This window comes from Mirounga angustirostris, unplaced genomic scaffold (genome assembly GCF_029215605.1).
Source record: "Mirounga angustirostris isolate CCGP_5_RB_7025 unplaced genomic scaffold, mMirAng1.0.hap1 SCAF_15, whole genome shotgun sequence".
NCBI classification, from domain to species: Eukaryota; Metazoa; Chordata; class Mammalia; order Carnivora; family Phocidae; genus Mirounga; species Mirounga angustirostris.
In genome coordinates this window covers 84,038,131-84,061,123 of record NW_026991723.1, presented here as the reverse complement: position 1 = coordinate 84,061,123, position 22,993 = coordinate 84,038,131, and the positions used below count along the sequence as shown (strand labels likewise).

The 22,993-nt window shown below is 42.4% G+C and overlaps 3 protein-coding genes and 1 long non-coding RNA gene across 9 annotated transcripts in view; 2 read left to right on the top strand and 2 right to left on the bottom strand.

Annotated features, from left to right (window-relative positions):
- The window catches only part of GAPVD1 (GTPase activating protein and VPS9 domains 1), an 81,350-nt gene extending 75,060 nt beyond the window's left edge, over window positions 1-6,290 (bottom strand). For 4 of the 6 annotated variants that reach the window (XM_064578917.1, XM_064578919.1, XM_064578918.1 and 1 more), the window contains exon 1: window positions 6,116-6,280. The gene's annotated coding sequence lies outside the window, so the exon portion shown is untranslated. Of the gene's footprint in view, window positions 1-6,115 lie in introns of all 6 variants that reach the window. The other 2 variants (XM_064578922.1, XM_064578921.1) reach the window with 2 other exon arrangements.
- An 8-nt stretch (window positions 6,291-6,298) lies between these two features.
- LOC135362628 (uncharacterized) lies at window positions 6,299-9,186 on the top strand. The gene is made up of 3 exons (XR_010407531.1): window positions 6,299-6,492; window positions 6,934-7,083; window positions 8,998-9,186. It is a non-coding gene; the product is annotated as an uncharacterized LOC135362628 (long non-coding RNA).
- Window positions 9,100-16,740, bottom strand: LOC123850002 (hypoxanthine-guanine phosphoribosyltransferase-like). Its single transcript, XM_045883146.3, has 2 exons — window positions 16,133-16,740; window positions 9,100-10,572 (listed from the first exon to the last, which is right to left on the bottom strand). The coding sequence occupies exon 2, from the start codon at window positions 10,477-10,479 to the stop codon at window positions 9,808-9,810; it is 672 nt and encodes a 223-aa protein (XP_045739102.1). The 5' UTR covers window positions 10,480-10,572; window positions 16,133-16,740; the 3' UTR covers window positions 9,100-9,807.
- A 110-nt stretch (window positions 16,741-16,850) lies between these two features.
- HSPA5 (heat shock protein family A (Hsp70) member 5) lies at window positions 16,851-21,257 on the top strand. Its single transcript, XM_045883145.3, has 9 exons — window positions 16,851-16,941; window positions 17,023-17,242; window positions 17,343-17,574; window positions 17,997-18,134; window positions 18,478-18,590; window positions 18,672-19,062; window positions 19,195-19,432; window positions 19,755-19,922; window positions 20,357-21,257. The coding sequence occupies exons 2-9, from the start codon at window positions 17,121-17,123 to the stop codon at window positions 20,917-20,919; spliced, it is 1,965 nt and encodes a 654-aa protein (XP_045739101.1). The 5' UTR covers window positions 16,851-16,941; window positions 17,023-17,120; the 3' UTR covers window positions 20,920-21,257.
- Window positions 21,258-22,993: the final 1,736 nt, after the last annotated feature.

Below are 22,993 nucleotides of genomic sequence, written 5' to 3'. Positions count from 1 at the left end.
AGCCCTACATCAGGCTCCCTGGTCCCCGGGAAGCCTGCTTCTCCCTCTCCCACTCCCCCTGCTTGTGTTCCCTCTTTCGCTGTGTCTCTCTCTGTCAAATAAATAAATAAAATCTTAAAAAAAAAAAAAGAGGAAGAAGAAGGAGAGAGGGAGTGGGGAGAGGCAGAGGGGGAGGGAGAGGGAGAAAGAATCTGAAGCAGACTCCGCACTGAGCACAGAGCCCAACACTGTGAGGTCACAACCTGAGCTGAAACCAAGAGTTCAACACATAACCAACTGAGCCACCCAGGTGCCCCAGAACAAGTTACTTTATGGATTGAATGCCCTGTGCACCGTGGTACACAAATATTTATTAGTGCTCTGCTAAACAATTTCACATTAGACTCTGAAACTTTGATATTTTGATATAAAAATATTTGATATGTTTGATATTTTGATATGGAAGATAGGCTGAAGAGTGTGAACTGAGAAATGAATAAATACATAAGTATAAAATTCTGAGTATAGCCCCAACACATATTGCATGTATTATTACTCTGTGTGCAGGTTTAGAAGTCTATTGTCTTAAACTAGTGCTGGTGTTTTTTAAAGATTTATTTATTTGAGAGAGAAAGAGCACGCATGTGGCGGGGGCGGGGGGGGGAGGAGCAGAGGGAGAGGGAGAGAGAAACTCAAGCAGACTCCACGCTGAGCATGAGCCCATCACTCAGCTGGATCTCCTAATCCTGGTATCATGACCTGAGCCAAAACAAAGAGTTGGACACTTAACCAACTGCGTCATCCAGGTGCTCCTTAAACCAGTGCTGTTTAAAACAAACATAATGTGGGGCGCCTGGGTGGCTCAGCCGTTAAGTGTCTGCCTTCGGCTCAGGTCGTGATCCCAGGGTCCTGGGATCGAGCCCCGCATTGGGCTCCCTGCTCCACGGGAAGCCTGCTTTTCCCTCTCCCACTTCCCCTGCTTATGTTCCCTCTCTCACTGTGTCTCTCTCTGTCAAATAAATAAATAAAATCTTTAAAAAAAAAAAAAACATAATGTGATATGGCTGGGTGGCTCAGTCAGTTGAGCATCTGCCTTCGGCTCAGGTCATGATCCCAGGGTCCTGGGATCGAGCCCCACATCAAGCTCCCTGCTCAGTGGGGGGGGGGGTCTGCTTCTCCTTCTCCCTCTACCTCCTCCCCAACTGCTCACGTTCTGTCTCTGTCTCTAATAAATAAATCTTTTAAAAAGGGGAAAAAAGACTTTTTTACATTAAAAAAAAAATAAAAGAACGGGGCACCTGGGTGGCTTGGTTGGTTGAGCGTTGAACTCTTGATTTTGGCTTAGGTATTGATCTCGGGGTTGTGGGATCAAGCCCCATGTTGGGCTCTATGCTTAGCGGGGAGTCTGCTTGAGATTCTCTCCCTCTCCTCTCCCTCTGCCCTTCCTCCCACTCACACAAGTGCATGCTCTCTCTCTCTCTAAAATAAATAAATAAATCTTAAATAACATAAATCACTTCACTGATTACTTATTAATTACAAAGGAAAAAGGGTGCCTTTACAATATAAATCTAGTAGATACTACTTTATTCAAATGATCAAATTTATATCAATAATGAAACTGACATCTGGTGCCTCTGATGGGATACACTGAGACCTAAAATCCACTGCACAGCATTCCAACCAAAAATGTTTAACCTGAATCTGATCATGCAGAAACATTCAGACAAATCCAAATTGAGCGGCATCCTACAAAACAACTGGTCTGGATACTTACGGTCATGAGAGACACCCTCCGCCCCGCCCCCTCCAAAAGGCTGGAAAACCAGTCCAGATTCAAGCAGGTAACTAAAAGCAATGCAAGCTCCTTAAATTAATCTTGGGTCAAACACAAAACCAAATATCTAAGGACAGTATTAGGACAACTGGGGAAATTTGAATAGGTACTCTGCGTTAAAGAATAATATTATATCCACGTTAAATTTCTTGAGGGTGACAACTAAACTGCAAATATGCAGAAGAAAGTGTTTGTTCTTGGGAAATACATACCCGTATTTAGAGAGTAAAGTGTCCTGATGGTATCTATACCTAACTCCCCATAGGGTTCAGCAAAAAATGTGTCTACTAGTGCATAAAGCAAGCACAGCAAAATGTTAACAACTATGGAATCTAGACGAGAAGTACAAAGGTATCATTATACTACTGTTGCAACTCTTCTGTAGGCTTACAATTTTTCAAAGAGTTGGGAAACAATACTTAAAATTTATGGAGGGGGGGAGGGTGCCTGCTGGCTCAGTCACAGGAGCATGCAACTCCTGATCTCGGGGTCGAGAGTTCAAGCCCTACGTGGGTGTAGAAATTACTTTAAAAAAAAAAGTTATGGATTTAAAACAACAAAATCAACAGAAAATAGGGAAAGGTGCAAAGATGACTTAGCACTTGTATTCTGCCTTCCAGAATTAACTGTTAACATCATCATAGTTGCTTTTAGTCTTTAAAGAAAACTTACGGTGTCATCCCCTTTGCACCACCTCCACCCATTCTTAGAGCCCTCTAGAAGCTGCAAAATTATGAGGTAAGGTATGCCCATTTTCAACTTTACTAAATAACTGCAAATGTTGTCCCTCAAGGCAGCTGTACCAATTTAAACTCCTACATCGTTTAGAATCTGTCCTACATAGAAACTGTCCCACCGCAGTTTCTAAATTACCATTTTCAGAAACATCTTCACTCACTTTGATACTGTCAGACATTAAAATTTTTTTATCAATCTGATGTGAAAAATTCAGTGTCATTTATACCAACCTAGGATCACAAAGTAAAAGAACCTTAGCAAAGTAAGAACTTCATCTACAAACCCTTCCTTTTATCACATCATTGTAGAACGTTCAGGATAATCAAACCCACATGGCAGCAAGTACTAAGAATGATTAGTCCCCACATGAAACCAAATGCCCACAAAAGCACTGCATAATGTTTGGGAAATAATCTGTCTTTTAAAAAACGTAAGATGAGGGCGCCTGGGTGGCTCAGTCGGTTGAGCGACTGCCTTCGGTTCAGGTCATGATCCCAGGGTCCTGGGATCGAGCCCCACATCGGGCTCCCTGCTCTGCGGGGAGCCTGCTTCTCCCTCTCCCACTCCCCCTGCTTGTGTTCCCTCTCTCGCTGTGTCTCTCTCTGTCAAATAAATAAATAAAATCTTTAAAAAAAAAAAAAAAGCAAGATGAAAAGGTTCAAATTCAACCCAGCAAACATAATACTATTTGTAAGATTTTAAAAAAAGAGATATTTTATTCCTAGAAATAAATAACCTAGCTCTTATAAATTAACTCATTTACTCATTCATCAAGTATTTACTGAGTACCTGTTATGTGCCAGCCACTATTCTAGCATTGTGGCAAAGACAAAGTCCCTATTCTCACAGAGCTAACATTCTAATGGGGAGACAAAAATTTACAAGACTAGTATACAAATAATATGATATCAGATAGATACATGCTATTAAAAAAATAAAGGGCAGGGACAAAGAATGACAAAGGAGACAGCGTAAGGACAAAGTACCAGGCAATATCTCTCCAAGGCAGTGATTTTTGTCATATGGTGTGTTCAATTCAACATAAACTATTTCAGCACCAATATCTTTTCACAAAATACTCTTTTTCACTTTTCCATACTCCCCTATATTTTTCCCAGAAAAAAAAAGTTTGCTGTAGTGGTTTTTCCACTATTGCTATTTTTTTAGAGGGGAAAAAAAAAATCACGACAGGTGCTTTACAAACAGTTGCAAATTTCAAGTCCCATATACTCTAAAAAAATGTTAACTGGGGCGCCTGGGTGGCTCAGTCATTAAGCGTCTGCCTTCAGCTCAGGCCGTGGTCCCAGGGTGTGGCTCAGCGGGAAGCCTGCTTCTCCCTCTCCCTCTCCCCCTGCTTGTATTCCCTCTTTCACTGTCTCTCTCTCTGTCAAATAAATAAATAAAATCTTTAAAAAAAAAAGTTAACTGTGATCTGTCAGTGAGAAGTCTGATGCCAAAATAAAACTGAACTGTAAGAATTTAAAATGGAATTTTGAGAAAATGATTTACTAATTCTCCCAACTCTATCACCTGCACGTTTACTTTCTATCATATATGAAAAGAATAATAGCAATAGGAAAATATATCTGAAGAAAGATCCTGTGGTTTTTACTTAAGGACAAAAATATTAGAATTTTGGGGCACCTGGGTGGCTCCGTTGGTTAAGCGTCTGCCTTGGGCTCAGATCATGATCCAAGGTCCTGGAATCGAGCCCCACATGGAACCCCACCTCCGCCTGACTCCCTGCTCAGCAGGAAGTCTGCTTCTCCCTCTGCCCCTTCCCCCCCACTCATTCTCTCTCTCTCAGATGAATAAATTCTTTGAAAAAAAAAAAAAAAGAATATCCCCCTCTTTAAAAGCCACACTACCTACATGATTTAAAGAAAACCAGCACGCACTAAAATTTCCTTTCACAGGCTTACACAAGAGCTTAGAAGGCTTCAACCACTTAGAACTAGGCGGTGCCTTACTACAAAAATCTAAGGGCCAAATATTCACTTCCCTTTTTTCCTCAGATTATTTTGCTGATTCTCCTGAATGAAGTATCTGCTGTCTATCTTTCAAAATTATTACTCTGACCCAGCCAAAACGTCTTTTACTTCTCTGTGTACAAAATTCCCTTTCATCTATACTATAATCCTATTTGCCTTGTCTTTTCTTAAAAAATAAATAAATAAAAAGATCCAAATATCCTTCCAGGCTGACTTATGGATCCCCAAATACTTCTACCTCAGGAGTTCTTAATCTTTTTGCACCATGGATCTTTTTGGTAGTCTGGTGAAGCCTACGGACTCTCTCTCAGATAGATTTTTATTTTTATTTTTATTTTCTTGATTGTAATCTTGACACCCAACGTGGGGCTGGAGCTCACGACACTGAGATCAAGAGTCGCACACACTACCAACTGAGCCAACCAGGCGCCCCTCAGATTGCTTTTAAATACATAATTAAACATATGAAATTATGAAAGAAACCAATTATACAGAACTGTTACTTAAATATAGTGATTTGGTAATATATGTGCAGCTTTATCATCACATTAAATAACAAGATCTGTGTGTTTAATAATGCAATAAATTCAAAAAAATTATAAGCATAAGTGATATTCTGAGATATATGCAAAAACTGTAAACATGATATAAAAATATTTGTAATTTTTATTGGTGACAAAGTCACAGGCATTGCTAATTCCACTGTGGTTTGTTGCCTGCATTCATAATTGAAGGAACGAATAAATTAGTTACCAGATAATAAAAATAGATGTGATTTTATCCCCATTCTAGTTCAAAAATCCCCTATATTCTGTCCACCAACTGGTGAATTCCCAGGTTAAAATACTTTCTAGTTCAAAGCTGTGCTCAAACTGACTTCTGTCACAAATTTTAAAATAAAAACAATGATTCCTCCTCCTTTGGCCTAGCTCTCATCTGAACATATCACCATGCCTGTTTTTCCAGACCTATACACAGAACACTGTTTATTTCTATGGTTTGCCTAGCCAGCACCCATTTAAATTTGACAGTCAATAAAAGGTGAAGTTGAAGGAAAGGAGATGGAAGCAACCAACAGTCCCTCACTTCCAAGACATCAACAGCAAGTGGAAAGATGCCAAGTATACTGTGTGTGTGTGTTTTTCCAAGGTGGGCTGCCCCCAGACCCATGAGTCCAGCTTGTCAAGAGTCCCCGAAGCATGACATCTTCACCAGCGACACTCAGAAGATATTCCACCTCCTTCTCGCCTCCTATGCTCAGTTCTCCACCTGCCAGGTCGCTCGCCTGGGGCCCCCACCCGAAGCCGCCCCGCCGTTCCCGGTCCCTTCCCCCCGCTCCCGTCTGCCCCCGGCCGCCCTGGCCCCTGGGCGCCGCCACATCTGTCCCCTGGGCCTAACCGTGTGTCCCCCTACCCCCACTTCTACCGACACGGGAGGGAAGGGCGCAGGGGGTCAGCTGGACTGGGTGGCCCGGCCATTAGGCGCAGGCTGCGGCCCTAGGCCAGACCAGCCCGGCCGCCAGGCAGCGAGCCGCGCACTTCGCGCGAGTTAACCGGAGACGCGCACTCACCACCGGGATCACACGGAGGAAGGCACCCAGGTCTCCGCCGCACCGCCACTCGGCCTCGGAGCCGTCACCCTCGTCGCGCACTGCCACCACCGCCGCCGCCGCCGCCACTACTCGCTAGCTGGCTTTCCTGCGTCCTGCGGCGGCGCTGCCGCCACGCCATCGCGCGTGCGCGGCGCCGCGGGGGCCCCTGGGACTGGTGGTTCGCGCGGGCGGCCAGAGCGGTCCTTCCGCTTCAGCCCGCCCAGTCGGCCACCGACGGGAGCGGTCGTGGGCGTGTGCGGTACGGCGAAGCGCCTTCCGGAAAATTGTTCCTCATCAGACGCGCGACCTCGCTTCCGCGTACGGTGCTGCCGGGTGTGAAAAACACTCCTGTGCAAGTACGTGTAAAGTGAAAGATTCAGCGCATTAGCATCTTCGGTAACAAGTGTCACTTGCCCAGGACACATCACTCGACTCACACGCACGCGCACGCACAGACACACCACCCCTCCCTTTCTGTTAAAAGTTTCGCAAGTTGCCTTCAGGGGTATCTGGATTTTCAGTTTTAAACCTGATTTCCCAGTCCTCGTTTTATCTTACTTACTGTAAATTTGACCATACAGTTTTTTAAGCTGACTGATTTATCTGATAAAATTTTATTTTACAAAAATAACTCAGGTATATTCCAATGTCAAGTTAACGGAGCTGAATAGTCATAGAAACTTCAGAATTGGAAGACACCTTAAAGGTCGTTAGTCCAACTCCGGCCCAGGCAGGAATTCTCTCTTGTATCTTCCAGCCAGATGGTCTTCCAACCTTTTTTTTTTTTTTTTTTAAAGATTTTATTCATTTGAGAGCGAGCGAGCAGGAGCAGAGGGAAAAGCCGACTCCCCGCTGAGCCAGGAGCCCGACGACATGGGGCTCCATCCCAGGACCCGGAGATCACGACCCCAGTGGAAGGCAGACGCTTAACCGTCTGAGCCACCCAGGTGCCCCCGTCTTCCAACTTATATTTCCACAGTTCGAATTTCAGGGAGCTCACTATCTTAAGTGAGATAGCCCGCTCCACTGTTGGACAGCTCTGAAGGTTAGAAAATTCTACCTTCGGTGAAATCGGCTTCCCTTTACTTCCTTCCAGTGCTATAAGTTCTGATGCCTGGAGCAATATAAAATGTTTTCCATTTGACAGCCTTTCAAAAAATTGAAAACAACGATTACAACCTCCAACACTGGGAGTCTCCAGGCCAAAAAAAAAAAAAAAAAGTAACATTCAGTTTTCCAACTATTTCAAATGTGAATCAACTCCCACGTTTTTTTCCATTTAGTCATTCTCCTTGATGTATTACCCTTAAAAATAAATAAAAATATATTTTTTAATTTCAATGCTAAAAGCTAACTGAACCATTACATTCACTACATTTCTTTTCTAAAATTCACTTTCAATCAAACAAGTAATACAGAAATTCATTCTTGGCCTTAAAAATTGGCCAAAAAATTGTATTGTATACAATACAAATAAGTCAAAAAAAATCCCCTCAATTCCCATCCAATTCCACCCAAAGGGAGCCACTCTTGTCAATGATAGGGGGGGACATAATATCTAGATTGGGGGGACATAAATAGGATCACGTTGTACATACCATTCTGTTCTTTTCGTTTAAAAATAAATCCTGAGTTTCATTCCATATCAATACATAAAAATCTACCTCAGTTTTGAAACTTTGCATAGTATATCCATAGTATCACCTACCATAGTTGATTTAGCATCCCCTATCGATTTTGACATTTAGGTTGACTTTACATTCTGAATAACAAAAAATACATGTGAATGAACAATGTTATTTTTTAACATAGTTTAAAAAAATTTTTTTTTAAAGATTTTATTTATTTGAGAGAGAGAGATAGCGAGAGCAGGAACACAAGCAGGGGGCGTGGGAGAGGGAGTAGCAGGCTTCCCGCCGAGCAGGGAGCCCGATGCGGGGCTCGATCCCAGGACCGTGGGATCATGACCTGAGCCGAAGGCAGATGCTTAACGACTGAGCCACCCAGGCGCCCTAGTTTAAAAAAATTTTTTAAAGCTCTGGCAATCTGTAAACAACAAAAAAATTTAGAAACACATGGATGGAAGCTCTTCTACACAGGTGGCAGATAGTATTTCTTTATAAAATGCTTTTGCCCTTTGGAACAGCCCAGTTGCAAGCAAAGGACAAGACTACAGTCATAACCTTACTCCATGTTCTGGGCCCTAGGTTGTCTTACACTGGCTCCTACTGGCAGGCTCAGAAATAGTAGCAGTACTCAGAGATGGATTTACTATGAAGCTGATGGAGCTTATGATTTAGGGCCCCTCACTTGCCTGGGGATTCTTCCAAGGCCCAAGCAATTCAGTCAATATGGTTTTGCAACATTTGCCAAAGAATTTTTAATTATTGGCTCAGTTGAGGGCACAGATAAAAGCCCAAAACTTGAGAATACTGAAAATGAGGAAAAAGACGCCTATAGAACAGTCATAAATTATGCAACTTGCACTTCTGCACAGTGAAATCTACTATAAACCTTATCCTTCTAGGGTGTCTTGGTGGCTCAGTTGGTTAAGTGTTCGACTCTTGATCTCAGCTTAGGTCTTGATCTCAGGGTCATGAGTTCAAGCCTTGTGTCGGGTTTCACACTAGGTGTGGAGCCTACCTAAAACAAAACAAAGCAAAACAAACAAAAAAAACCTCCCCTTATCTTTCTATCAGTATCAGGGATGTCCAGACTGATGGGAGCTGTCATGTTAACGCAAAATCAAATTTTGGTACATTACCTGTATTTGTCTTATTTTATTTTTTTACCTGTATTTGTTTTAACCTATGACTATAACATATGAAATAACTTTAATGTAATTATACCTTTTTTCCAAGATTTTATTCATTCACTTGAGAAAGTGAAAGCAAGGGAGGTCACAGAGGGAGAAGCAGACTCGCCGCTAAGTGGAGAGCCGGACATGGGGCTCAATCCCAGGACCCTGAGATCATGACCTGAGCTGAAGGCAGACCCTTAACCGACTGAGCCACCCAGGCACCCCAATGTAGTTGTATCTTAAACATATTTCACTGACCTTTTTTGTTCTCTTGTATTACTTTTATTTTTTTTTAAGTATTTTGGAATTTATTGATTTGTATTTAAACTGTTGACAAAGATTCACCAGAAATAATCTGAACAAGCAGAAAAATAGTTAATACTGAAACACTAAAATAATTCAAGGACACATGGCTTATCCAACAAAACAATACCTCTTAAACGCTGTCATCGATACAAAAACTGACTGCTTCTTACTTTTCTAAACACAGTGGCATAATTAACAATATTCAATCATTTGGTTTTTCCTGAATATGTAAAAATTAAAATGCCAATTAAAAATTAATATATCTTCTCTTTAAATGTTTTCTACAAATACAATTTCAATATTTTCATTCAACAGTGGTGTGGTTTAAGAGATTCTTCATTCACAAGTCAAACAACAATCCACCCAAAGGGAACTGATAGTCTATAGGCTCATAGTGCAAATAAAGACTTTAGGAATGCAGTGAATGACATTTCTAACAAACATACCAAACAAATAAAATTCTTAGAAGATACAGGCAAGAAGCCCCTCTAAGCAGCTGGCCACAGAACTAGAACATTTGATCATTTTACTAGTGATTTCAATGGGACTCTAGATGTTTCCAAATTCAACTTGAACTCTCATCTTGGGCTTTGTATTTTGCTTTTCCAGTTTCACTAATGACACAAACATGATTCAAATCCCTGAAATATTCATTATAGTCAAGGGCATATCCTACAACAAACTTGTCTGGAATTTCAAATCCAACAAAATCTGGTCTGTATCCAATACTTTGAGGAGTCCTTTTCACCAGCAAACTTGCAACCTTGACCATCTTTGGATTATACTGCTGGACCAAGGAAAGCAAGGTTTGCATTGTTTTGCCTGTTTCAATTATATCTTCAACAATCAAGACATTCTTTCCAGTTAAAGTTGAGAGATCATCTCCACCAATTACTTTTATGTCCCTTGTGGACTGGTCATTACAGCTTTTCAGTCTAATGAAGTCTACAGCCATAGGAATAGATCTATCACTATTTCTGTTCAGTGCTTTAATGTAATCCAGCAGATCAGCAAAGAATTTATAGCCCCCCTTGAGCACACAGAGGGCTACGATGTGATGGCTTCCCATCTCCTTCATCACATCTCGTGCAAGCCGTTCCGTCCTGTCCATAATTAATCCATGAGGAATAAACACCTTTTCCAAATCCTGAGCATAATGATTAGGTATACAAAATAAATCTAGGTCATAACCTGGTTCATCATCACTAATCACAATGCTGGGGCTTCGCGTTGCCATAACGGAGCTGGCTGGTGCGTGGACGGAGGGCAGTTCTCTTCTGTATTACTTTTAGTTTTAAGTTCTTAAAGGCTTTTCAAGCTCAGTAAATTCCTGATAGATAAACAGGGATTTTTTTTTTAAATAACAAGAAAATGTAGACAAAAAAGTAACATACTTACAATTTACTCTTTTAAAAACATAGATATCAACAATTTTAATAGCTACATGTTTCATCATCTTGAAGTAACATAACTTATCATTTCAAAACAGAAAATTGTTCATTCTTGCTATTAAATACTAAATTCATGCAATTTTTTAAAAATTCTAGAATACAGAAATTGAGATTTAAGACTTTGTAAAGCATATTTAAAAATAATGGTATAGTATTTTTTTTTAAAGATTTTATTTATTTATTTGAGAGAGAATGAGAGACAGAGAGCACGAGAGGGAAGAGGGTCAGAGGGAGAAGCAGACCCCCCGCCGAGCAGGGAGCCCGATGCGGGACTCGATCCCAGGACTCCAGGATCATGACCTGAGCCGAAGGCAGTTGCCCAACCAACTGAGCCACCCAGGCGCCCCAATAATGGTATAGTATTATCATACTGTTAAGTAACTTACTTTTCTTACTTAACAATATGTAATAGGTTTGTTCTGCCAACTTGACAAGCTAATTCTAAAATTTGTATGGAAATACAAGTACCAAGAATAGCAAGACACTCCTGAAGGTGGAAGGACATGTTCTACTGGATATCAAGCTATAGTAATTAAGATGGAAGTTAATATGATAAATGGTAAAAATCTAAAGACTGTAACAATAAAGAAAAGTTAACTTTTTTATGGAAGAGGGATATAGGGTCAGCTGGGGTGAAAAAGTGAGGACTTCTTGGTGCTGACAACATTCTTTTTTTTTTTTTTTTTTTAAGATTTTATTTATTTATTTGAGAGAGAGAATGAGACAGCATGAGGGGGGAGGATCAGAGGGAGAAGCAGACCCCCCGCCGAGCAGGGAGTCCGATGCGGGACTCGATCCCAGGACTCCAGGATCATGACCCGAGCCGAAGGCAGTCGCCCAACCAACTGAGCCACCCAGGCGCCCCGACAACATTCTTTTTCTTGATTTGGATATTGAACACCTAGGGATTTATTTTATGATTATTCATTAAACCGTACACTTGCATTTTATGTACTTTTCTGTATTCACATTGCAATTTATAATAAAAAGATTTTAAGATATGTAAAACATCCAGCACATAGTAAATATTCAGGTAAGTGTAGCTACTATAGACATTTAAAAAAAAAAAAGAGGCAGTGGATTTGTGACAATCTCCAAGAAATATAGCTAACTGGATGGAAGCAGAACCATGCATGTAGCATGCTCCATCACTAGTTTTAAAACAGGGATACACACACACTGCATATGAATATGAATAAAACCTCTCTAGGCTACACAAGAAAGTGGTGACCGTGGTTATCTTTACCAGTGTAGAGGAATAAGGCTGGGGGTAGGGTGGCAGGCCGATTTATTTTCATTGTATATTGTACCCTTTGGATTTTATACCATGTACATATATTTCCTACTTTATTTTTAGGCATTTATTTCTTTAAGTAACCTCTACACCTAATGTGGGGCTCAAACTCACGACCCCAAGATCAAGAGTTGCACACTCCTCTGATTAAGCCAGGCAGGCGCCCCTATATTTCCTATTTTAAAAATTTAGAGATTTAGGGCGCCTGTGGCTCAGTTGGTTGAGCGATTGCCTTCAGCTCAGGTCATGATCCTGGAGTCCTGGGATCAAGTCCCACATCAGGCTCCCTGCTCAGCAGGGAGTCTGCTTCTCCCTCTGACCCTCCCCCCTCTCATGTGCGCCCTCTCTCTCTCTCTCTCTCAAATAAATAAATAAAATCTTTAAAAAAAAATTTAGAGATTTAGGATACATATTATCACTCAAATTCTATAGAGGTAGCTCTTTATAATTAGTAGCTTATTTTACTTCAATGGAAAATTTAAAACAGAAGAAAAATTAAAACGTTTTCTGCATAAAACTAAAATGCTTTTCAATTAATCAAATACAGGGGCGCCTGGGTGGCTCAGTCTGTTAAGCGTCTGCCTTCCACTCAGGTCACGATCCAGGGGTCCTGGGATCAAACCCCACGTTGGGCTCCCTGTCCAGTGGAGAGTCTGCTTCTCCCTCTGCCTTTCCCCCTGCTTGTGCTCTCTCTCAAATAAATAAAAATCTTAAAAAAAAAAATTAAAAATTGTTTAAAAATCATAAAATACCTTTATCATAACAGCCTTGTGAGGAGGCAAAATTATATGTATTTTACAGGCTAGTAAACAGAACCTCAGAGAGATTGACTTGCCCTAAATCATTGCTAGCTTAGTGACAGAACTAGAACTCTAGTTTTTATGCTTCCAAACCCCATGGGCTTTTCTATCATACTATCTGACACAGCATGCCCTCCTAAATGCCTCCCACCGGGGCAGGCAGTGGGGGAGGAAAGAATAGAAGATGCTCTACTTGTAACTTTTCATTTGTCTGTGGGGAAGGTTCCCTATTATAAAATTCACTTTTAAAAAGTCAAGACAGGAGCGCCTGGGTGGCTCAGTAGATTAAGCCGTCTGCCTTCAGCTCAGGTCATGATCCCAGGGTCCTGAGAGAGCCCCACATTGGGCTCTCTGATCAGTGGGGAGCCCACTTCTCCTTCTATCTCTGCAGCTCCCCCACTTTTGCTCACTCTCTCTGTCAAATAAATAAATAAAATCTTTTATTTTTTTAATAAATAAAATCTTTTTTAAAAAAGTCAAGACAAGGGCGCCTGGGTGGCTCAGTTGGTTAAGCGACTGCCTTCGGCTCAGGTCATGATCCTGGAGTCCTGGGATCGAGTCCCACATCGGACTCCCTGCTCAGTGGGGGGTCTGCTTCCCCACCCTCTGCTCTCTTCCCTCTCGTGCTCTCTCTCTTTCTCTCTCTCTCTCAAATAAATAAATAAAATCTTTAAAAAAAAAAAAGTCAAGACAAAGAAAACTAATTGCATAGCACATTGCACTTTCAAAAGCACACACACACACACACAAAGGCTACATGATTTATACCTAGTATTGTTCCTGGCTCAGGTGTCAGGGAGATACTTTTTACTCTTCAGTTGTTTAATAAAGGTTAAGGCCTAGTCTCTCTTTTCTTTTCTTTTTTTTTTAAGATTTTATTTTTTTAAAGTAATCTCTACACCCAGTGTGGGACTCAAACTTACAACCCCAGGATCAAGAGCCGCATGCTCTACTGACTGAGCCAGCCAGGTACCCCTACAATCAGAGTTTTCTTGAAGTAAATGCTCTAAGAAAAGGGAGGGTCAGGGGTCCAAGGGCTCAGTCTCTTAATACAAAAGACATCTACGTAGCCAATAGAAGACAGTAATTAGAACATTTAAAAAAATATTTCCAATAATCTGTCAAATTCAACATAATCACCAAACATTACTTTCCATTGAAAGAAATCTTGAAAATTGACTCAAGAGATGGTTTTCTTGAAGAGCTTCTAAAATTTCTTCTCATAGTATATTCACATGATTTATAGCATTCCTATTATCCTACAACTTCCCACACACTTTTCTTATCTCCCACACAGTATCTTATCTAATCCTGGAAATAAGCCTACTAAAACCAACAGGACAGAAATCCCTGACATTCAATACATGAAAAAATTGAGGCTCTGGTAGGTTTTTCTCCCAAGATCATGTGCCTTATCTCTTAGTTGTGTATTCTCCCCAACAAAGGATGTGGAAAATTCTTAATTATCAGGGTCTAAACATTCAATTTGTCAATTACGTAAGTCTTTTCCTTTTCCTTCCTGTTCTATGCCTGTAATTCCCTTTCAAAAAGGAAGATTTAGGAACTAAATGACATCCAATCCTAATCAGTCCTAACTCTACCTAGCTGAGATCAGATGGGAAATAGAAATCTATTTTCTTACCCAAAGGAGCACAAGTAAAACGAGCTGGTTTAAATTACTGGATAAAAATCTACATTTGTCTATCACTCATTATCAAAATATTTGCAAACTATGTAACTACTCTATATCCTAAACAAGATATACATCTTATAAACCCAAAACTCAGGATGACTACAGAAATTAAAAGTCAAATTGCCAAGGCTCAAATCCTGGCTCCCTATCTCCTCAGCTGTGTAATCTCCTGGGTAACTTTCTTCACCTCTCGGGGCTTCAGATTCCTTAGCTCTAAATTAAGGGTTAAAAAAAAAAAATGCTTTCATAAGAATTAAAAGAGATAATGCACATAAAGTGTTTAGCATAGTATCTAGCGCTTAGTTAAATATTGATAATTTGGCATCAATACTATTATTGGCATTTAACATTCAGGAAACTAGATTTATCTATGCACTTTTCTATTCAATCCATAAAAGATCGCACTTCAGGTTATACAATAATATACACCTAATATACTTGGTTTTAAAAAAGATACTACAACCACCAATATACTCATTCCCTTTGGAAATTAGCCAGATATCACTTATCTAAATCTTAGGAAAATGAGAGTTGCAAAAACGATTACTCCATCAATCAAGGAAAAGGCTGAAACTGAGAGCTTTGTTTTTAAGGGAAATGGATGTTATATGTACAAAGTCTCTTTGAAATGATACGAAGCTGTAAAGTGGCTGGATGGTGATTTCTCTCTTAATAATGAACTGATGCAACCTATAGAGGGTCAGTATTACAGCAGTATTACAAGCCCTGTTGTAAGATGGGTGATGCAACTTCTATAGTCAATTCTGAGTCACCAGCATAACCTTTGAGAAGCACTGAAGGAGAAAGGAAAATTCTTGAGTACTGACTGCTAGGCTGAACATCTTAGTAATCTGTGTGTAAGATGTTTCAGTGCTATCTGGACAGGGTATTATGAATACCATGAATCTCAAGAATACATTTAGTGGAAAAATACTGGAGTCATCAGTTCCTATGATAATGTCCCATGCATCTTTTGTAAGCTTCTCAAAATATTTTGTATCAGACCTTTGGTCTGTCCATAGCAGGTCCCCCAAAAAGATTTGTTGAATGAATTAATTAAAAGAAACTAAGAGCATTGGCTATGGAGCCAAGCTGACTTGGATATCGATTCTAACTCCATCACTTACCAGCTCTATGACTTTAAGCTAGTTATTTAATATTTCAGTCCCAATTTTCTCATCTGGAGAATGGGAAATGCCCAAGTATTAAATTATAAGGACCGAATGACATAGGGAACAGAACAATGCTTGGCACATTGTAAGTCTAAAGTAAATAGTAGTCTCTATTATTTTTTGCTACAGGTTGTTATATAAAAGGCAGTATCAAGACATCTTTGTCTATCGGATGGGTTTAAGCACAATCTGACCTTTTCCAGGAAGAATGCAGTTACAAAGGTATTAAGAATAAAGGAGGAGGAAGGCTGCAAATGATAACCCGGGGCCACAAAGAAAAAAAGATGAGCAGAGGAGAAGGCAAGGGGCGGCAAGCTGGAAAAATGATACATCCCAAGGTGGGAGCGATGGCATTAGCAAGCTTTTCAGACGAGATCGGGCGCGTTCAGGGTGGTATGGCCGTAGACAGGAGAGGGTTGCCACACTGGGGTGGGGACTCAGGGCGAGGAGGTAGTTACTTTGGCCAGGCCTGTGACTTACCGTGGGGTAGGGCAATGTGGAGAACCCTGGTATAGACAAAGATAGCGGGCTAGGGAGAGCAGGGCCGACAGAATGGCTAGGAGCCCACGATCCGCGGCCGTGCAGTGCTCCGGCCAGGCCCCAGCTCGAGGGCTGCGGGCCGGACAACAACAAAAAGCCCTGAGGCTCGGACACCCCAGCACCGTAGCCGCTATAAAGGGCAAAGAAATTTGTTCTGAGGTGATCACAGAACCTACGCGGAGACCTGCCTGCCTGGGACGGGTTGGAAGCTGCGAGGAGGAAGAGCCGCTTCCCGCTCCGAGATGAAGGACGGAGGAGGGACAGGCGGACAGTGGAGAAAGAGAAGCAAAGGACCCAAATTCCACCGCCTCGGGGGAATCACGCACACCACACTGGCCCGGGGCCCCCAGGGCCCAGCGTGGAAGGCGGGACTTCTGCCGTTACCGGCGGAAACGGCCTCCGGGTGAGAGGTCGCACGAGGGACAGGCAGCTGCTAAACCAATGGGGCCTGCGCCTGGGGCGGATGTTGCCTCCCATTGGTGGCTGTCGGGTGCGGCCAGCAGCCAATGAGTCCGCCGGGGGGGGCGTAGCCGTGACGCTAGTTGCGGAGGAGGCCCCTTCGAATCGGCGGCGGCCAGCTTGGTGGCCTGGACCAATCAGAGGCCTCCAACGAGCAGGGCCTGCGCCAATCGGTGGCCTCCACGACGGGGCTGGGGGGAGGGTATATAAGCGCCCTCGGCGACGGCGCGGTCGACGCTGGCCGGGACATCACACAATCACCGACTTGGGGGTTTTTGTGCGTCTGAGAGGTAAGCGCCGCGGCCTGTCTTTCCGGACCTGCCCTTCGCCTTGTCTGCTGCTCCTGCTGACCCCGGGCCGTGCACCCTCAGATCAGTAAGCTCGGTGCGCTCGGGTGCGGCGGCCTGTGGCCGGATTGCCTGTGACGTCCTGCCTGCCTGCTGACCGACTGGCCTACGGCGCCGGCAACATGAAGCTGTCCCTGGTGGCTGCGGTGCTGCTGCTGCTCGGCGCGGCGCGGCCCGAGGAGGAGGACAAGAAGGAAGACGTGGGCACGGTGGTCGGTATCGACCTGGGGACCACCTACTCTTGGTACGTGGGGTTTGGGCAAAGGGGGGAATGGGGCGTGGCCTCCTGGGCTGCTGAGAATCGCGGTGCTGATTCCTTGCGTTCTTGGTGATTTTTCCGCCAGCGTCGGGGTGTTCAAGAACGGCCGCGTGGAGATCATCGCCAACGATCAGGGCAACCGCATCACGCCGTCTTACGTGGCCTTCACTCCTGAAGGGGAGCGTCTGATCGGCGATGCAGCCAAGAACCAGCTCACCTCCAACCCCGAGAACACGGTCTTCGACGCCAAGCGGCTCATCGGCCGCACATGGAACGACCCGTCCGTGCAACAGGACATCAAGTTCTTGCCTTTCAAGGTTCGATGGGGTTTTCCTCGCCGGGATAGAGGTGGGCGGTGGTGGTCGGAGTATTTAAGGTTAGGAAGTTACTGAAAAATTGTTGAGACAACAAAAAGGATGCAAACGTGGTGTATCTGTAATAACTTGTATTGAGTAATCTTGGCATGTTACAAAACTTGCTTAAAGTAAGCTTGGCAAGCAAAGTCCTTTCACACACAACTATTCTGTCTGCATCGTTTAGGATTAAGAGCCTGATTAAAACTGAAGAGGCTTGTCTTTGTAAAGCACCCATACTCCTTAAGCATTTCGAGTCAATATGCAGTTCCAAGTGACCAAAGTAAACCAAACTACGGGGGAGGAAGTGGGACTCAGACAGCCCTCTTGAAGTTTTAAATGTTCCTGCTTCTGTGTCTGAAAACGGTAATCATTCTTTAAAATAGGTGGTTGAGAAGAAGACTAAACCATACATTCAAGTTGATATTGGAGGTGGGCAAACAAAGACATTTGCTCCTGAAGAAATTTCTGCCATGGTTCTCACCAAAATGAAGGAAACTGCGGAGGCTTATTTGGGAAAGAAGGTAAATATTTCTAGAACATTGTTAAGTAATTTTATTTTTCCTATTCTTGATTTATTATGTTGTATAGATGCTGTTATTGTTTTAATAATTAGAATCTGAATGACATCCGTGTATATCAGTTTTAATTACTTGCATGTTTTACTGTAGGCCAAACAAAATATTAGGGACTTTTCATGTATTACCACTTAATGCTTCAAAATCCATGGATATAAAATTACGTATATTATACCCATCTAACAAACAGATTGTCTTGGAAACTAAAATGATGGGTTTGAGTGCAATTCATGTAAGAGTTAAAACCGTGTGATAAAATACGCTTAATTACTTTTTGTTATCCCTTTAGGTTACCCATGCAGTTGTTACTGTACCAGCCTATTTCAATGATGCCCAACGCCAGGCAACCAAAGATGCTGGAACTATTGCTGGATTGAATGTCATGAGGATCATCAATGAGCCGTGAGTGTTAAATTCAAAAGTATGGTCATTCACCAAATAGGTGAAATGTAAACTTAACTAAGCCTTTTTTTCCTTTAACAGTACAGCAGCTGCTATTGCTTATGGCTTGGATAAGAGGGAAGGGGAGAAGAATATCCTGGTGTTTGACCTGGGTGGTGGAACTTTTGATGTGTCTCTTCTCACCATTGACAATGGTGTCTTCGAAGTCGTGGCTACTAATGGAGATACTCACCTGGGTGGAGAAGACTTTGACCAACGTGTCATGGAACACTTCATCAAACTCTACAAAAAGAAGACTGGCAAAGATGTTAGGAAAGACAACAGAGCTGTGCAGAAACTCCGGCGGGAGGTAGAAAAGGCCAAACGGGCCCTGTCCTCTCAACATCAAGCAAGAATTGAAATTGAGTCTTTCTATGAAGGAGAAGACTTCTCTGAGACTCTGACCCGGGCCAAATTTGAAGAGCTAAATATGGTATGTGCCTTGTTTTTTTTGCTTTGCTAAGGAGATCTAGTTAGACTCTGTGTTTGAGATACTGCATTTAGATATGTAGAGAATGTTTAGGTACAATAGGCATCATCACAGTAATTGTGTTTCCTATTCTAGGACCTGTTCCGTTCTACCATGAAGCCTGTTCAGAAGGTGCTGGAGGATTCTGACTTAAAGAAGTCTGATATTGATGAAATTGTTCTTGTTGGTGGCTCTACTCGAATCCCAAAGATTCAACAACTGGTTAAAGAGTTCTTCAATGGCAAGGAGCCATCCCGTGGCATCAACCCAGATGAGGCTGTAGCATATGGTGCTGCTGTCCAGGCTGGCGTACTCTCTGGTGATCAAGATACAGGTATGTCACTGTCACAGCATTTTCCACGGTACTTCCATAGCTTGATAGGAAGAGTATAATTATCTGTTGCTTTAGAAGGTAATAGAACATGAGCAACAAGGTCACATAGCTAGTAAAGGGTAAAGTGAAGGCAAGACCTGGCTCAGTTTCAAGATCATTAGCAATTATATTTAATTCACTGCTTCTGAAATGATTTTGCATAGAACCTCACATTAAATGGCAAGATGGAGAAGATAAAGTTACACAGTTGAGGGGGAGACTGCTTGGTAGTGCTCCTGTGACTCTTGAATTAGAATTTAACCTTGGTTAACTTACCTTGCAGGTGACCTGGTACTGCTTGATGTATGTCCCCTTACACTTGGTATTGAAACTGTGGGAGGTGTCATGACCAAACTGATTCCAAGGAACACTGTGGTGCCCACCAAGAAGTCTCAGATCTTTTCTACAGCTTCTGATAACCAACCAACTGTTACAATCAAGGTCTATGAAGGTAATACCTTACATTTATGAATGACATACTATGTTTTTGAGAAGCATGACTTCTTCATATATTCTTTTGAAATGAGAAGGGCTAGAAATATCTCCTCTTTTCAGACCGGGTCCCTAATATGACTAGTGTTGAGTTTGATAGAGTCAACCCCAAAATCTAGTTCTTATTTAGCTACCTGGCACTCTTTGCCTTTAAAAATAACTTCTGGCTCCTAGAAAAGAGTTCATAATGCTGCAGAGAAGAAATTCAATTAAAAGTTAGTAACTTAACACAGTCCCACTTGCCACTCCTTATAGATCAATACTGACCCACTTCTAGCTTGATAAGCATGGCCTTGCCAGTGTAGGCTCCAACAGACTGAAGTGTTAAGAATCCAGATGCACTAATGTTTGTCAGTAACAACTAACAAGTTATTTTTTTGGTGTAACTTCTAGGTGAACGACCCCTGACAAAAGACAATCACCTTCTGGGAACTTTTGACCTGACTGGAATACCTCCTGCTCCCCGTGGGGTCCCACAGATTGAAGTCACCTTTGAGATAGATGTGAATGGCATTCTTAGAGTGACAGCTGAAGACAAAGGTACAGGCAACAAAAATAAGATTACAATTACCAATGACCAAAATCGCCTGACACCTGAAGAAATTGAAAGGATGGTTAATGATGCTGAGAAGTTTGCTGAGGAAGACAAAAAGCTCAAGGAGCGCATTGATACCAGAAATGAATTAGAAAGCTATGCCTATTCTCTAAAGAATCAGATTGGAGATAAAGAAAAGCTGGGAGGTAAACTCTCCTCTGAAGATAAGGAGACCATGGAAAAAGCTGTAGAGGAAAAGATTGAATGGCTAGAAAGTCACCAAGATGCTGACATTGAAGATTTCAAAGCTAAAAAGAAGGAACTAGAAGAAATTGTTCAGCCAATTATCAGCAAACTCTATGGAAGTGCAGGCCCTCCCCCAACTGGTGATGAGGAACCAGCAGACAAAGATGAGTTGTAGACATTGCTAGTGCTGTAATATTGTAAATACTGGACTCAGGAACTTTCGTTAGGAGAAAATTGAGAGAACTTAAGTCTCGAATGTAATTGGAATCTTCACCTTGGAGTGGAGTTGAAGATGCTATAGCCCAAGTGGCTGTTTACTGCTTTTCATTAGCAGTTGCTCACATGTCTTGGGGTGGGGGGAAAGGAAGAATTGGCTATCTTAAAAAGTGGGTAAAAAAGCTGGGTTAGGGTGTGTGTTCACCTTGGAAATGTTCTATTTAACAATTGGGTCATGCGCATCTGGTGTAGGAACTTTTTCTACCATAAGTGACACCAATAAATGTTTGTTATTTACACTGGTCTAATTTTTGTGATAAGCTTCTAATTAAGTCCATTGCTTCAAGGTTGGAGTCTTCACTTGTGTGGAGGGGGTTGGGGGTTTTATTTAGTACTTTCAGGGAACTTGCCTAACAGTTATCTAGTTTAAGAAATGGGCGGGGGATGTTTGGGTGACTTGGTTGAGCATTTGACTCTTGCTTTCTGCCCAGGTCATGATCTCCATGTTGTGGAGTCGGCTTGTCCATCTCCCTCTGCTTCTCCATCTCCCTCTGCTTCTCACCCCGCCCCTCTTCCCCCTTTTTCCTTCTCTCTCAAATCTTAAAAAAAAAAAAGTGGGGGGCACCTGGGTGGTGCAGTCGGCTAAGCAATTGACTTGGGGTCAGGTTGTGACCTCAGGTCATGAGATTGAGCCCCCCATCGGCTCCATGCTGAGCATGGAGTCTGCTTGAGACTCTCCCTGTCCCTCTGCCCCTTCCCCCATACCCCCCCACAATAAAAAAAAAAAACAAGGGGCGCCTGGGTGACTTAGCTGGGCCTCTGCCTTTGGCTCGGGTTGTAATCTAGAGGTCCTGGGATCAAGCCCCACGTCAGGCTCCCTGTTCAGCAGAGTCTGCTGCTCCCTCTCCCTCTGCCCCCCCACCCCAGCTGCTTGTGCTGGCATACCCACTCCTTCTCTTTCTGTGTCAAATTAATCTTAAAGAGAAAGGGGCAGGAAAGGTAAACATTCTTACCTAGGCAAGGGCCATTTTACAGTGCCGAAGGGCGGAATTGTCTTGAACATACTTGAAATTTCTGATTTCCCCTTATCTTTAAAACTTTCTGGTGGCTTTTTATTACTAATGCTTTGCAGTGGCTGGAGTTCTAAGTAAGACTTGCTATGAGTGACGGATCACTGATGTTAACTTTATACACTTGGATTCAACTCACGATTTTAGGATATAAAGGTGTATTTTAAAACCTCTGCTATGTCAGAATCTCCATCTCTGACATTTATCATTAGTGGTCTGGAGGGGGGTCTAGGATGGTGACCCTGAAACTACTTTGAGTCCTACTACAATTGTGGATCAAAGGCAGTCATTTGTATCAAAAGAGGTTCAAGATTACTTGGATTGGCTCCCCGAGGAAAGGGATGATCTAAATGAATAATTCTGTGTGATCAATAAAGGGCAGGCTCTCGTGCTAATAAGAAATCCAACACTGCTCAAGGATAATAAATATTTTATAGGTGGGCAACCAGCTGAAAGGTTAATTTGCTAACTGGCAGAACTGGAACCTGACGGCATGATTATTTTACTCTGAGGCCCAGATCCCTGCTGCAGTGCCCCAGAAGCATTTGGACGAGCCTGGAGTGCAATACCAAAGGTCTTCAGGCCAAGTTCAATACAAACCTTAAAAATGACCTGCAGTGCTGTGTGCTGTGGTGTTAACAGGTGGCTGGGAAAGACAAGGGCCAGTCTTCATCCCTGTCCCCAACAGCTCTCAGTACCAAATGCCAACAGGCTGCACCTCTTTCTGGAGAGCAGCTCTGAATTCTAGAAAGATACACTTGAACCTGTAAATGTCCACTCCCTGATTTATACAGCCTAATTCCGCAACATTTTGGGGGTCAATTTTTTTTTAAAGATTTTATGTAATCTCTACACCCAATGTGGGGCTTGAATTTACAACCCTAAGATCAAGCGTCACGTGCTCTACTGACTAAGCCAGCCAGATGCTCCTCTGTGATCAATATTCTGAAGCAATCACACTTA